A 16,716-nucleotide genomic window follows, 5' to 3' on the forward strand; every position below is an offset into this window, starting at 1 on the left:
TCTATTTCTTTATTTTGAAAGACCATAGTAGCTTTCTAATTAAAAAAGAGACTTTCATTTTTCCTTCCATCTTATGTGAGATTGGAAAAAGGTCACATTTTGTTTATTTTACAAACAAACTCCAACAGCTGCTATAAGAGTGACCCAGTAAACAAACAAGATAGTTTTGGCACTACTTTAGAGAACAATAGCGGTAGGACGTGGTGTATCTTCCTCGCATGACTTCTTCTGTGGCCGAAACTCTCGTAGTATTCTCTCGATCCCTAGATCAGGAGTTGCACCAAAACTCGAGCAGTAAGAGGCCGGAGAGATTAACTGATTTTGGTACCATATTAAGGTTAAGTGAGCAGTGGTGTGTTTCGGAAGTTTGAGCGGATAAACGTGAGATATGAAGCATACTTTGTGCATACTTTGTGCCTGTTTGGTTCAGAATTTAGAAGGAGCTTTGGGGTTCTAAAGCCCCTTGACCAATGCAAATAGCGTTTGATTCGCCCAAAATAGGTTTGGAAGGTATTTTGGAAAGCCGCATTTCTTGAATGCAACTACAACTTTTTCTTTAATTTTGTCCTCACTCAACTTTTATGATTTCGGAAATATCCTTGAAAACCCTAATTTTGTCGACAAAGGCCTCGATGGCCGGTGAAGGCCCCGGTGATCATGCGGTGAGCAGCTAGCGATGCTTGGGTCGTGCGATTGGGTTGCGCCGCCTAGGGTCGCTCGACCCGGGAGGCACCACATGAGCACGACCCCGGGTTGCGTAGCCTAGATTCTCCCGACCTCGGGCGAGGCCCGAGTCGCGCCGCTTGGGGTTGCGGCCGATTGGCGGCTAGATTTGGCTGCCGGTGGCCGAAGTTGGCGGTTGGTTGACGGCAAATAGTTTGAAATTTTTTAAATAAAAAAAATAGTAAAAGTTCTGTAGAAATTTTGTTTTTACCAAACGGCATTTACGTCAAAATTATTTTTCAATGCGTTTTTAAAATACATCTAGCCAAATACTATTTCCATTTCGAAAATTTCTTTTAATCGGACGGTATTTGTATTTTCTCAAAAACATTTTTCCATTGCTGAACCAAACAAATATCCATCCACTTTTCTCGCTTAATAAGCACACGGATTCAACGCGTTTTTTTGCGTGAATCGAGATGCGCTAGATATGGACACTTCTCACCAAACGGAATAATGACCACGTGCCCATCGGACACACGTGGAAGGTTGTGAGATTGGCTTTTATGAAATCTACCTTAATTTACACAACTAACATTGATTAACTTCATAATGGTCATATTTTCTGAAAACTTACTCAAATCCATGGCTATATTTTCCTAATCGGATGCATGGACGCCGAGGTTCATTCGTTTAGAGACTTCATCAATAGTCTCATCGAACTTGGCCATTTAGTTTAAACGACAACGAATCCCGCTCTTAAAGTAAATTCTTATCACGAAAATACCTCTCCGGCCTCATGGATCGGGTAAGACATGAATCATGAAGGAGCGCGTACTAGCCACCTAACTTGCGTGCCGCATTTTTGTTCCTAGACCACCAGACTGACTCTATTGGATCAACCATCCGTGTTTACGCATCGCCTTCGCTTATCTACGAGGCTTCTTCAAATAGGCATTATCTTCATGTAGCTTTCCTACACTAGTCCAATATGATTTAACTTGCCAGCCGAGCAGGTTTAGATTCAGATTCATTCCACGTGCGGGGGTTCTCGCTCATCAATTCACTTGCCATTCTTCGTCCGGTTTTGCACATTAAAGAGAGCGTTCAACTGTCCAACATCAATTGTCTATAGGGTTTCAATAAATGTAATCTTCATCCGCTAGTCGATTTAAACTTTTTGATTAATTTATTTGACATGCTTCAAACCATTCGTGAAATCACCAAACTTGTTTATTACGTTCCTTTTCCCATTTTCCCTATGACTCTAATGAAAAAAACCATGATGTTTCTGTTAAAATATGTCTCGAGTTTTGAGCCCGAAGCAAAATTGTAAATATTCCGAATTGAATATTTGTGGACAACATCCGTGGAAATTTTTTGTGGATATAAAATCTGCGTGCAAGATTGTGAATATCTGCAGTGGAAATATATATTCTCTATTTGGTATATCTTAAATCTTGATCAATAACAGAACTTATCTGTTGGAGTAAACAAAAGAGAATCTACGTTGGAGAGTTGGGCAATTTTGAAAAATCCAACTTGGACTTGGTCAAAGAAAGGAAAGGTGATAAGGCCAATCTTGGTCTGTTGATTCCTCCACGTAGAAGTCAACTTTGAGGAGGACTCTGTAATGGAATTTATATTGATACACATATGCATAATATAAGTCAGAGGACGAAGACTAGTACGTGGCCTTGAAGCACCGACTTCGTGTGAGTGCTTGGTGTGCCGAAGTTGATGCAGAGTTCTTGAAGCACCGTTTGTCGAGTGCTTGCTCGTGGGATTTATTCCGTGGAATTACATCAAGTATTCAAGTGTCAAAGCTGATTAAATCTTGTGAGTCTAAGATTTGTTTTAATTCTTTTGCGAGATTGAAAGATTATTTCGTTAGAAATTGGGAGCTAAACACCGTGCGTTCTTGAATGTAATTGGGGCTGAGAAACACCGAGAGTGTTTGAGTGACTCGAGTATGGTTGTGTAATCTCTGTGTATCGCTCGTTCTATGGTGGAATTCGTTGCTGCTCTCCCCGTGGACGTAGGTCTCTACGACCGAACCACGTATATCCGGTGTCCGATTTATTTTCTCGTTCTATCTATTTTATCGTTCGATCGCTTGTTCCGCGCAACAATTGGTATCAGAGCCGGGTTTATCGAGTTGAAGCGAATCGATGGCGACGGAAGAAGTAAAAGTAAAAATCGACTGATTTGAGAGGAAGGACTTTGGTTTTCGGAAGATGCAGATTGAAGACTATCTATATCGGATGAAGCCGCACTTGCCCCTGTCCGGAGAGAAACCAGAGACGATGAAGCAAGCCGATTGGGAATTGCTAGATAGACGAGCGCCGGGTGTTATTCGAGCGACGTTGGCTTGTAACGTCGCGTTTAACATCGTCAAAGAGAAGACCACTGCGGGTTTGATGAAAGCCCTGTCGGATATGTACGAGAAGCCCTCTGCGATCAACAAGGTCTATTTGATGCGACGTCTGTTTAATTTGAAGATGAGCGAACGTGCGTTAGTTGCTAATCATATCAATGAATTTAATGTGATTGTTAGTCAATTGAGTTTAGTTGATATTGGCTTTGAAGATGAGGTATGTGCTTTGATTCTATTATCCCCATTGCACGATAGGTGGAATACTACTATTCTTGTTGTTAGTAATTCCTCCGGGTCAACAAGTTTGACGTTTGATGGTATTCGAGATTTGATTTTAAGTGAGGACATCCGTAGAAGAGAATCGGGCGAATATGTATCTACCGCTTTAGTAGGTGAAAATACGGGAAGAATTGATACTCGTGGTAGTAGAAGTAGTATGAACTCAAATAGACGCAATCAGTCTAGGACTAGTGGTGCTGTCTGTTGGAATTGTGGCAAGAGAGGGCATCTTAGAAGGAATTGCTTAAAGCTGAAAAACGAAACGGGTAAGGGAATCAGAGTTGAATCTACAGATGATGTTGCAGCTGTAGTTGATGATTCCGATGGTGTCGATAGGGTCTTGTCATCATTTGAGAATTCGTCATTTGACGGATGGATTATGGATTCTGGTTGTTCTTTTCATGCTACACCAAATAGGAACTGGTTTGCTACTAATCGGTGCACGGATAGTAATAAAGTGCGGTTGGGGAACAACGCTGAATGCGATGTTGTGGGTGTTGGTGATGTTAAAATCGGGATGCATGATGGTATTGTGAGGACATTGACCGGAGTAAGATATGTTTCGGAATTGAAAAAGAACTTAATTTCCTTGGGTGCCATAGATTCAGTTGGATGCGGGTATTCTTCACAAGGTGGAGTTCTGAAGGTTGTTCGAGGTGCCTTGGTGATAATGAAAGGAATCAAGCATGAAAGCCCGTATGAACTTCAAGGTGAGACATTGACGGGTTTCGCTCCGGAGACGTCGGTAATTGTTCGAGGGTCTAACGTTTGCTCGAGGAAGACTTGGGTGACTATGCCGAAGCACAAGTTTGATGCTGTTGTCAAGAATACGCGATCAAGAGCTTTGATCGAGATGGAGACCGGTAAGTCGATCAAGCATATGCGAACCGACAGTAGAATGGAGTCCCGCTCGAAGCTGGTAAATAAATTTTACATGGCAAAGGGCATAGTGAAACACCGCACTAGTGCCAGTAGACCACAACAATTTGCGGAATTGATGAGCATAACATTACTAGAGATGGCCCGTAAAATGATCTCTAGTGCTGGTATGGCTAGAAGAGTTCTAGCGAATGCGCTTAGTATGGCGAGCTACCTGGTGAACAGATCTCCATCGATTGCGATAAGATTTCGGACTCCCGAAGAAGTGTGGCCAGGTAACGTTGCTAATTATTCTACTTTTAGAATGTTTGGTTGCCCGTGTTATTATCGAGTAAGTGATGGTAAGCTCGATGTGAGGGCAAGGTGCATATTCCATGGCTATGCACGAGGTGAGCGGGGCTATCGGTTGTGGTGCTCAAATATAAATTCATCTGTTCGCAGTAGAAAAGTTACCTTTGACAAGTCTCCAGTACTTCGGGTTAGGAGTGTTTGTAGCAGTGTTAATACGGATACGGACGGTGTTCGGCTTGAGGTGGAGTTGCAACCCGAAACTCCCGAGGTAGCGAGTACTAGCGTGGTAATCGACACAGATGGTGCTTGTAGCGAGGTGGAGCCTGTAGAGCCAATGGTTGTTGTAACTGGCGATATTGACAAGGTACGTATTCGATCTCCTGACAGATATGGATGCAATAAAGGTTTTGCTTTATACGTGGTTAAGGAGCTTGTATCATAAAGTCCTCGTGGAGCGATTAAAGGTGCATATGGAGTTGGTATTCCGATGAGGTCCACGGTTATGGCAAAATTCAAGCGCGACTTGGACTTGGATGATGTACGTGGCGGTTGAGCCCATTGGGGCTGTTGGGAGAGTAATAGATGATGTTCGGATACTAGCGAAGCGATTGTGACTTGGCTCAAACATCGAGCCAAGGTGGAGATTGTTAAAATATGTCTCGAGTTTCGAGCCCGAAGCGAAATTGTAAATATTCCGAATTGAATATTTGTGGACAACATCCGTGGAAATTTTTTGTGGATATAAAATCTGCGTGCAAGATTGTGAATATCTACAGTGGAAATATATATTCTCTATTTGGTATATCTCAAATCTTGATCAATAACAGAACTTATCTGTTGGAACAAACAAAAGAGAATCTACGTTGGAGAGTTGGGCAATTTTGAAAAATCCAACTTGGACTTGGTCAAAGAAAGGAAAGGTGATAAGGCCAATCTTGGTCTGTTGATTCTTCCACGTAGAAGTCAACTTTGAGGAGGTCTCTGTAGTGGAATTTATATTGATACATATATGCATAATATAAGTCAGAGGACGAAGACTAGTACGTGGCCTTGAAGCACCGATTTCGTGTGAGTGCTTGGTGTGCCGAAGTTGATGCAGAGTTCTTGAAGCACTGTTTGTCGAGTGCTTGCTCGTGGGATTTATTCCGTGGAATTACATCAAGTATTCAAGTGTCAAAGCTGATTAAATCTTGTGAGTCTAAGATTTGTTTTAATTCTTTTGCGAGATTGAAAGATTATTTCATTAGGAATTGGGGGATAAACACTATGCGTTCTTGAATGTAATTGGGGCCGAGAAACACTGAGATTGTTTGAGTGACTCGAGTGTGGTTACGTAATCTCCGTGTATCGCTCGTTCTATAATGGAATTCGTTGCTTCTCTCCCCGTGGACGTAGGTCTCTACGACCGAACCACATACATCCGGTGTCCGATTTATTTTCTTGTTCTATCTATTTTATCGTTCGATTGCTTGTTTCGCTCAACAGTTTCTCCATGGCTCAGAGACCTCAACGGAGATGTTGGGGATTGCACTCGGACCCAGCAATCCTCTAAACGATGCGAGAGCACCTTTGGAATATAATACAAAATTTACCTGGAGAAATGTGAATTCGTCGCATCGTTGACCTGTTCGGACCCATCTACGAGGAATGAGATAATCTATCCGCATATCCAAGTACTTTGACAAGGACCCGATCTCTCCGATGGCATGACGCCAATTAGCAGCCATTACCATTAGGAATGAGCAAAAATATCGAGATTCAATCGAAAATTATGCGGTTGACTGTGCGAGTAGGAGTTGCACCAGCCGAGCTCTCTAAGGCTAGTCTGCGGTTGCCTGTGCCTCTCGCACTGGCTGAACACTCAAATACCTCCTCGCTCGCCTCTGTCTGTTGGCCAGCTGAGCTCTATCCTACCTCTCGGTCTGCAATCACCTCGCCTTAACCAAGCTCTTGTTTTTTTTTTTTTTTCTATAGGATCTGATTTGCCATGAAATGGCGTACTGGGATCTTCATTGGTGCCACCAACTTGGTGCAAATTGTTCTACAGTTGTTGTTTGTTCTAAATCCAGACTTACAAATTGTTCCTGCGTGACTTCGATTATTTTTAGGGCCATGAATTTAGTTCCTCTCTAGATTATGATTTCCGTTGGTGCCTTTTTTAATTGATATTGATACTTGGGAGGACCGGTTCCATTAATTCAATTGGAAATCGAACCGGACCGGTGGTTCGGTTCTCGAATAGATCCATAGAACAATCAGGTGGCTCACGGTTCGCATTTTGCGGAGCTAGTCCTTAACGGGAAATTCTCGATTCTAGAGTGAGAGTCATCCATCCTGTAATAGATCACCTATAATTACCATGTTAAGAACCGTGCTTTTAATGTCTTCGACAATGGCACGACGACATTCTTCAAAGATCATTCATCGACATAATTTTGAATTCGACGTATCATTAACAACGTTGGGACCTCTTCACGATGAATGAGATGGTACGTCGCCATCTCGAAATATTTCGACCCGGACCCGATGTCCGCGATGGCACGGCACCCATGAACAGCCGTTACCACGTTAGGAATCATCGTGCTTTCAATGTCTCCCCAAACAGTGGTTGCAACATCGCAGTCCGTACTTCTGCCTCTTAATTTTGGACTGTGTCCCTCTCGGTTGTGTGGCGATTCCATTTTCCCAGGTCCTTTTTCGCCCAAGCCGCATGCCAATTTCCCATGTCACATGTGGCGTCCAATCGTTTTGGATGCTTTTGTCAGTCCCGTTAGCCGACGTTTCGAGAGCTATATGTTAAGAAATTAATCTAAGAAATTTTGGAACTTTCCATGCATTTATTATTCTCGGCTTATTCATAATAACCCCCTTTAAATTGAATTATTTCATTTTAAGTATATTTAACAAGTATCTCGGTATATCATTAGTATGATTCTATTGTTAATCATGGTAAGGAGCATGTTAAGACCGTTCGTGCGATTGGGTAACGGCGGCAAACACATCTTTCTCTTGGGTGCGCGAATGGTTCTCGTCTAATATAGAAAAACCAGTAGAGTATAGTCCCATTTCTTTTTTCTCCCCTCGGAAAGCTTAAGTTGTTCGAAAAAACGGGTCAATGGTGTTGATAAAGTGTATTTCTCAACACCCTGGAATTGCTCTAAATTGGCCCTACCGCATGGGGATTACAAGATTATGACGTAATCACATTAAACAGACAATAGAGGCACGAAAATAAGAAAAATTGTGAAAGCACGAAATAAAGACGAGAGAAGGCACCAATTTGAAGGATATGTTCGATACTCTCCGATGAGGCGATCATTTGCAATAGCTTTCTCTTTTTGTCAACAGTGTGTCAGGATCGCTTTGAGTACCACAATATTTCTTATTGGGTGTATCAACCTCTCTGTTCCATCCGGACCAAATGATTATCAAAGAGGACAAGTTTGTGTTACTAGAAGTGGTCCCAGGGGAAAGTGCAAATGTAGTGATCCGAACTCGAGCCTTGAACGAGAAGGACGAACACACTTACCACTTGAGTAGCCCCTTAGGTTCCTCATTTTGCAATAGTTGTCCTTCCTGGTACTGTATTTATTACACAACCATGATTCTTCATATAAACTTTGTCGGCACTCGTCCATCTGTACACGAAGGTCGCTAAGTTTTTTTTAGGGTTAAGACGGCAAGCATGGCAGCTCGAGGATAAAATAGGTCACACTGCCTATCATGAGGTAATAGCAAGTTTGAACCATGTCATGAGCCAACATTTTGCCAACTTTTGCTTTAGGGAAAAAGTACAAAAAAAAAAGTCATAAACCTATTGCGTTAGTACGAATTCAGTTTTAAACCTTTTAATTAAATTGATTTAGTCCTGAATCTTTCAATTGGTCCAATTTGTGCTTTAGTGGCCGGAGACTCTTGCCGGCCAAAGTGAAAGAAAAAAGGAAAAAAATAATTAAAAATAATTAAAGAATCATTAAAAATGTCTACTTCAATATCGGACGAGAATCACGTAGGACGACCGACGTCCACGTTAGCGATTTTTGGTCGAAATTGGCCGGATGGATTGAATTGGTCCCAATGCAAAAAGTTTAGGACTCAATTGATCCAATTGAAAGGTTTATGACTGAATTACAATAAGTTTTTTTGACTTTTTTGGCACTTTGCCTGTGCTTTAGACATACAATACCAAATGTGGATAGACTTCCTAAATTCCGAGAGACTAGTGGGGCAACTGTGAGTCTGTGACGAACTCGTACACTTATGAGTAGACTAAGCAGCTGTGACTCTAGTCAGATATTTCATAGCTGAGTGTAAGACACATAAAATATTGTCCAAAGACGGCCGATTCATCCTCCAATCCTTTTTAACTTATAAAAAGTTGTTAGTGTTGCAAATGACATATTATACACTTATATCTGACTTATTTATTGATTCAAGAATAATATGCCTTTCACAAAAATATAGTTTATTGAAAGGACATGCTTATTACATTAATTGAATGGATGTAATCAATAAAATATCGGATATTCGCATTTGTATTTAACTCGATTGGCTCACAAGTCTAATCGTATAGCTAAATTATTATACATCTTAACAATAATGTGTGCATTTACAAGTATTTTACATAGGCATGTCGAATTATCTAGTTCCTAGGTATTTTAATGCATTTCTAGTTATTAGGACTTCAATAACTTTCTAGTTCCCATGTCATTGTTGGTTGAGTAGTTCTCGAGTTTTTATTGTTTAGTCTATTTCTTTTGTGTTAATTCCTCTATATAAAGAGGCAAATTCTCAAATGTAAGACATACAATTTTGATGAATGAAAATATATGAGATTTGCCTACGTGTGAGCAAATATCTACTACCAGCATCTGTTTCCTTGAAAGTTGAATCCTTCCTTGATGGTGAGCCAAGAAGTATCGATATCCTCGGCTAGTGATATTTAGTAGGCCTTGGTAGTGAGCTTCTCCTATCCGAAGCCCCGTCTTCTCGGTTGGTGATATTCTGTAGGCCTTGGTGGCAAACTTCATCGATCCCGATCGTGATCCTTGGTTGGTGATATTCTGTATGCCTTGGGTCTGATCGTAATCTATCTTGTATCTTCCATTTACCGATCGACATCGCTCAAAACATCTCTCGCCTGCCTTGCACACGCATCAGGGTATTCGACTACCGTGACCATTGGGCCCACAAGAAAATCCTACCGAACTAAGGCGAAGAAACAGAGTTGGGCCTTAGGCCCAACTGGCTAACAGGATTACGATTAGCGAAAGCTTTTATCTCTCATCGTTCACCAATCTACTAAACGACAAACCCCCGAACTCTTATTTGATTCCACTTCAGCCCCTGCTAGTGCTTTAGCATGCGTTTTGCGCTTCGGTGCTTCACGCTCGGCGGCCTGCGACGAGCCATTGACGGTGACTGACTGGCCGAGAATCTTCCCGTAGAGCTCGGGTCGCCATCCCCGGTTAGTGTTCGCTGATCGGCGTAATAGCACATTATCTGTTCTTAAGTTTTTCATTTGGGTGGAGTTGAAGCGATGTGTGGCTGGAACAGGAGGCGAATTAGGCGACTTAGTTGTGTTCTTCCTTCATTTCTACCGTCCGAACCCCGTCTTTTTCGCGTAGGGAATTCAAGTTTCGATGGCCATTTGACTCGAAACCGGAACTAATTCGCGTGGAGGAAGCTGAAATGTGTTCAGTGGGATCACCGTCCGCGATAGATGTTTTGATGTAGTGGGACGAGAAGAAACTAGGCGAATTGGAACGTGCAAGTCACGTTTGTGCTTGGCATTAAGCATTCTGATACTGTTGAGGATCAGGCATTGACTTTGATCATCCTGACAGTGGGAGTTATGGTACCCGCTTCTAATGGTTGGACGGGTTCCCGGATCGATGTCAAGCATTGTTCACTGGCATCTTGCATCTGATTTTGGGAAGCGTCATAGAAATAGGATTTCGATGCTTGCGAGCATCATGTGGTGTGCCACTGGCCCACCATTAACTTGAATTCAGATTGGCATCATCTCCAATTTTTACCTGTTTACTGCTTAGACATGTTTTGACATGTTGCTCGACTCCTTCGCGTGCTGTTCATGAAGCTGTGATTAGCGGAGCTGGTCTATGAGAGATACAATACTTGATTTTCAGCGTTGTTATCTGCGAAGACGTATGGAATTTCTTTTCAAACGTTCTAAAACGGGCTTGTTGGGGCACGTCTCGTGCTGCTGTGGATAGTAGCAACACCTTGGGTTTTAGACGTCGTAGCGATTGATGCTTGGGGCTGTATCTTCGCATTTGGAGTTTACTCCGAACCTAATAGCGTATGATCTTCCTGATCACCGTGAATACCAAATTTGTTGATCACGATTTAGTGGAAACTGCAGTCTGCAGTCTCTTCAAGCAAATGGGCATATGCACAAATTGACATATGTTATGCACAGGTGCTGGCTCTAGCACATGAAAAAAGCTTTCTAATCAAGCAGCATCATACTACCAGAGAAATTTTTACTTTTTACTGATCCATCTGCCATCTAACAACTAACTGTTTACTGGTTTTCTAGTTTGCTTTGAAGGATTTTTTGTTATTTCTTTAAGTTTTCCGTTTTTAGGAGGCATTTCATGTTGATGAGATTAGTGGTTTATAGTTACCAGGATTTAAATTGCCTTACTTTTCATTCGGATGGCCCACTTGCGAACCCTTTTTTTCCCTTGGTCGAGCTTCTAGATTAAAAAACTCCAGCATATTGACCTGCATGCGTCGTAGGCATTTTCATTTCTAGCTGTCTATGTCTGAAACTTTAATCAAGATCAAGTGCAGAGAGAGATTACAGCACGGAGTTGCATAAACCATCAACTTGATTTTCAGGTTATTAAGGGGACTTAGTGGCTGATGTGTCACATCAACTAATATTGATCATGTTGCTCATTTCATTTTCTTGGAAATATACGTTTTTAGATTTTCGATTTGACCAACTCAATTTCATTGTTGGCAGTTGCCAATTTTCCTTTTGAAAAGAAAGGGAAACAGAGTCTATTTTGGTGAGTACAAGGTCTCACAAACAATATCTTTCAGCTAAAATATAGTTTGAGACATTATCACATCTTCTCTTTGGTTGAGTTCTGTATCCAGAAGGCTCAGTTATGATCTTTTGAATATTGTTCTGTATTACTTGAGACAATATCATTTTGTGCAATGAATAATGCTCCATGCACAATTTCGTGTGCCAGTTCTGTACAAATAAATCAGTATCTGTAAAGTACTTTCATCCGACACATGCTGGCAGTAAATTATAAGACCGCATTTTTGACGAAGTTGAAATCCATAAGGATCATAACTTAATTTTCCATCTGACAGAGAAAAAGTTAGAGAATGTAGATGTCATTCGGATGAATAAGTTAATTACACTCTCGCTTTAGCTGCATTCGATTCTGATATCTTCAGCCTTTACTATGCATCTTCGAATATTTTTCCTCTGAGGAACAATTTGCTAATATGTTCTTACTAAAAGCAATTTGTTCGTAAAAAAAAAAGTTTGGCAATGTCAATCATAAGAAAATATAGATATCTAAGAATGAGGTCACTGTTTCTAATTTTAAGAATAGAGGTTTTATGAGGAATTTCGCATAAGAATGATTAAAATGTTCAGTAGGTTAAGCTTTTCCCACCCATACAATGCACCCGGTGTTATGAGATAAGTTTTGATTACATTAGTGTCATCATCGATTGTTTCATTTTACAAATTAGAGCTCAGTTATCAAGTCCAAACTTGTGTACACTGCCATAGGAGTTTGGTCTTGTGTATGACACTGTTTGCTACTGAGGGAATTTTGCAGGGAACTACTCTGTTGATGGATGGGAAGTTCTGAACTATCTTTTAGAAAGGAATCGTAGCGCACAAGGTCGCCCGCACTGCGGGATCTAAGGAGGCATTGATGCACCTAGCCTTACTACTGGATTCCCAGAGATGGGAAGGAAGTGGTAAACTCAACAAAAATTGAAAATAATTTGTTTTCGGGCAACAGTCATTAACAATCTGTTCTCCAAAAATACACGACACATCAGTCTTTTTACTCATATCAACTGTTGATACTTATCGTTTTTTGTTGCTGATATCAATCTTCGCATGATTTTCCAGCCCTTTTGACCATCTTAGAATGTTTCAGTACAGAAATTATTGGATTATCCACCCAATGTGTCTTCAGAATATTTTTCTGTCCATTGCTTTCCCATGTGATGTTTCAGCTCTCTGAATCTCTCTGCGGCTTCAGAGGATGTTTGAGAAGCAGTCCGAAGCAGAAGCTATAAAGAGCCAATGTCGGAGAAGCAATGCAGTATACTTCTTTCCAGTCATGTGCTACGTACTATGGCGTACACTATAGCCTAATTACCGGTCTAAGAGAATTGCTGAGCTTTTACATTGGGTGCATAGAATCCTGCATAATTTCTGAGATTCATCGTTGTCTGTTTTGTCCGAAAACGTCATGTAAATTCCTGCATACACTGCTCCCTCTAGGATGATGTTGCAGTGGAAAAGTGAAACATATTAAATGACAAGCTCATTTTTTTTTTCCTTTTCGCATTACTTAATTCTATTATTATGAGTAAGAAACAACTTCTTTTGCTGGAACTGTTGCTGAAATATGTAATCACAGACCAATATGTACATCTAGTTTACAAGCAAAACCCGGACCATCTTCTGAATGTCCTAATGTCACTGCCTCCAGACACAGCCATTCCGATTCCCGTCCTCCCTCCTATCCCAAAGCCTCCATAATACAGTCTCCACTCGTTGATGCTGTTCTCCATGTGGACCAGACGTGGCGAGCCCACCCCTTTATTGTCCCATCCTTCCTCCTCAGAAGGCTGCAGCACCGGGCCTTCCTGAAGCCTTTTCCAGTTCTTCAAGCCGTCTTCGGAGATCGCCATTCCAATACTCCGCTTCCCATCTGCTGCGACGCCCTCGTATGCCATCAAGTAATTTCCCGCTTTCCTTTTTTTAACCACGCAGGCATTCTTGACTCCGCACTCATCGAAGGAACCGCTTGATCCCCCTTCCAGGATTTTTCCATACTTGACCCATCTGATTCCGTCTCTGGACCTTGCCAGTCCAATAGCAAACTGACAATTTTCTTTGTCGAAGGAGTAATAATACATCCGGAGATCATCGCTGTCGTGCACTATAACATGTGGTGCTGCGATAAACACAGAATCCCATTCCTTCTCAGATCCCACGTCGAGCAAAGCTCCACTGTGGTGATCTCCTTCAATTCTGGCCCAGTGCCTGCCATCTTGACTGCAGGCTAAGCCTGGAAGAGATAAATGAATTTTGTTCGCTGCACTCTTTTTGTTGTCGTCCGGATCACAGCTAAATCTTTCTGGGTTTCTGAGGGAAATGGCAGGCACTCCAGACAAATCAATTTCGGCAGAACCACCGTACCCTGTATAGTAAAGCCAGTAAACGGCACTGTACATCGGGCTGGACATTATCACCATCTCAGATGGCCTGATGCTTTCAGTGTCGAAAGCCCACCAACTGTTGCGACAGTCCATCACCATTCCTGCATCTGCACAAGATCTAACTCTGTCACCTCCCCGTGCCCAGTGGATCCCGTTACTCGAAACGGCAAGCCCGATGGACTCGGAGCCGTCGCTGCCGCCATGTCTCCCATGATACCACATGTACCATCTCTCCTCATTGTCACCAATATACCTTTTCACCACCGGCGAACCGACTTCCAGGCAATCCCAGGAATTGCTAGGACCCAAGTCGAAGACCAGACCTTGCGAAGAAGTTGATGTAACAGGCGGATTAGGCGGTGGAGTATCCAGGTTTGGCACCGTCGACTTCTGATCGAGCTCGGTGGTGGGATTCTTGTTGGTTGCATTGTTTTTGTCAATGCGTGGTTTCATGGAACAGCCGACGGGATGGACTGGACCGGTTTTAGATCCAGAACATGGATATAATCTCTTGAGGCTGCGAAATCTACTAGGGAAAGATTTGCTGCAAGTATAAAGGGTAAGCATTTCCTTCCCGGAGGGAGAGAAAACCGGTTGAATCGAGTTTGTGGGGTTAGCCATTCTACCGGTGGACGAGGACACAAGGACGTTAAAGGTTTTTGTCCTTGAGCCCCCTGCCGCTGCCGCTGCTGCTGCGTCCATGGCTAGGACTCTGTAGAAGAAAAGCAGCCAAGGGATCAAATATCACTGGCAGAAACCAATGCCAATACAGTTATTGGGTATTTATAGTGGGAGGTTTGGGGGACTTGATATTCAGGGAATTTTCTTCCCTTCCCCTGAGCTAGTTCGCCGGTCCACCTCTTGGTTTTGTTTTTGTCAGTATTTATAAACGAAAATAGCTTTGGATTGCAATCGAGTGTAGGAAAATGCAGCTTCCTCTTCATTCACTTGCAGCTCCACAGGCGCAAGTGAAGTGACCCTTTTAACCCTCCTTAACCTGTAAGTCCGCCCCGCCGATACAGAAGACTGTAATACTTTTCTAGGACCTCTTCAATCCAAATTTCAGCACTGGTCATTCCTAGAGCGTTTAGTCTCTCTCTCTCTCTCTCTCTCTCTGGATTTTTCACTTGTTTAAAGTTTTCATTAATTATGCTTAACTAGTCTATAGATTGATTATGTGCATTATGAAGAGCTTTAGACGAAGAGAGCAGTTTGATTATTTTCACTCGTCCTGCTTTTTTTTTTCCCTTTTTTGTCTGTGTGTGTGTGTGTGTTGGTATTGCCATTCATATCTACTATTCTTCTTGATGACTTGGGCGGCAACTGAGAATGGATATTAGGTCGCTTCTACCTGTCAACCGCCGGTGACCGCGCTTGAGAGCTTTGTTCTTCTACTCCATCTATTTTATGCTTTTAACTTTGGTCTTCTGCTCCGTTTTTTCTCTTTCTTTTCTCATGTTTAATTTCCCATTTCCGATCCACGGTTGACCTTCCCCCCCCCGGCGTCTCTCTCTCTCTAGTTTCTTATGAAGAGTTTCATCTTTGGTTCGCCGGCTCATCTCCGGATGATAATACCCAAGACCGATTGAAGAAAATCCCCTCCGGTAGCCGGATAGATGTTCGGCGGTGCCTGCGTATCGATTAATGGTGGATGAAAAGAACCTTCGACGCGGAGTTATTTTCTTGACTTGTGCGAGGCGTGGGAACAATTGATGCTCTGATTTCGATTTGAGCACAATTTCTATCACTTGGAATGCGGTTTTCTACATTCAATTTAATTGGGAATGCCATGAGCTATGCATTAAAGTCCTGAACGAGAAAAACAAATAAAAATGTAACTGTTTTGGATCGCCATCATAATATTTGAGATGATATCAGCGCTAGTTAACGATTTACTGATAATTCTCTGTAGGCATCATATATAGATATGATATCAAATTAGATATTTGGATAACAATTTATGTTCTGGGATTCACATATACTTCTATTTGCTGTTATAATGGAGATTGGGAAGGATTTTTTTTTTTTTGGAAAAGAATCAATACTGATTAGTTATGTATCAATTTGGATTGTCTTATATCGTTGGGATTAAGAAAAGACCATTTTTGATCAAATCGAAGCATCATTCATGAATTTACGGTCACATTTTATAGTAAATGGTTTCAATTTGTCCTAAATTTTGGCTTTTGTGAATATTTTTAGATGTTTAGGTTTTGAGACACTATATGTACAACCGAAGCGATGGATTCAATCCAAAAAACGAAGGATTTTTTTCTTTTTGGGCAAGGGTTAAATCTAAGGAAACGGAATGCAAGATGCAAGTCTAATATATAAAAAAAAAAGTTTAGGAATCCCTCTCGACACAAACAAAGGGAGAATTTTTCAGCTAATTCGCCGGTATCCATTTCACTCATCGTGATTGTGAGGTCATAATTCGAGGCTCGAGATAAAAGTCATGATAAGACGATGCTCTTATCCCCACCTTGTATTTCGTGGTTGGCTTGGATGGGACGTTCGATGCGCCTTCATATGTGTTCACATTTTATGTATTTCACCATTGTGTCTCGTCTTAGGTTCATTTCTTTCTTTTCCTTTCTCAATCGATACGTACGAATGCCCATCCTTGGAGCGAATGGGTAGTATTAACACTACTGAGGACACTAGATTCTATGTTCTTTGGAAAAATCCTTCGAAAAGTCATAAACCTATTGATGATTTGTCAATTTAGTCATTCTAACCAATTTTGGCTGGTAATCACTAAAGTGCAC

The 16,716-nt window shown here is 41.7% G+C and overlaps 1 protein-coding gene across 1 annotated transcript; it reads right to left on the reverse strand.

Annotated features, from left to right (window-relative positions):
• Positions 1-13,086: 13,086 nt before the first annotated feature.
• Positions 13,087-14,802, reverse strand: LOC115752577. Its single transcript, XM_030690828.2, has one exon. The coding sequence runs from the start codon at positions 14,648-14,650 to the stop codon at positions 13,163-13,165; it is 1,488 nt and encodes a 495-aa protein (XP_030546688.1). The 5' UTR covers positions 14,651-14,802; the 3' UTR covers positions 13,087-13,162.
• Positions 14,803-16,716: the final 1,914 nt, after the last annotated feature.

This window comes from Rhodamnia argentea, chromosome 5 (assembly GCF_020921035.1).
Source record: "Rhodamnia argentea isolate NSW1041297 chromosome 5, ASM2092103v1, whole genome shotgun sequence".
Lineage (NCBI taxonomy): Eukaryota > Viridiplantae > Streptophyta > Magnoliopsida > Myrtales > Myrtaceae > Rhodamnia > Rhodamnia argentea.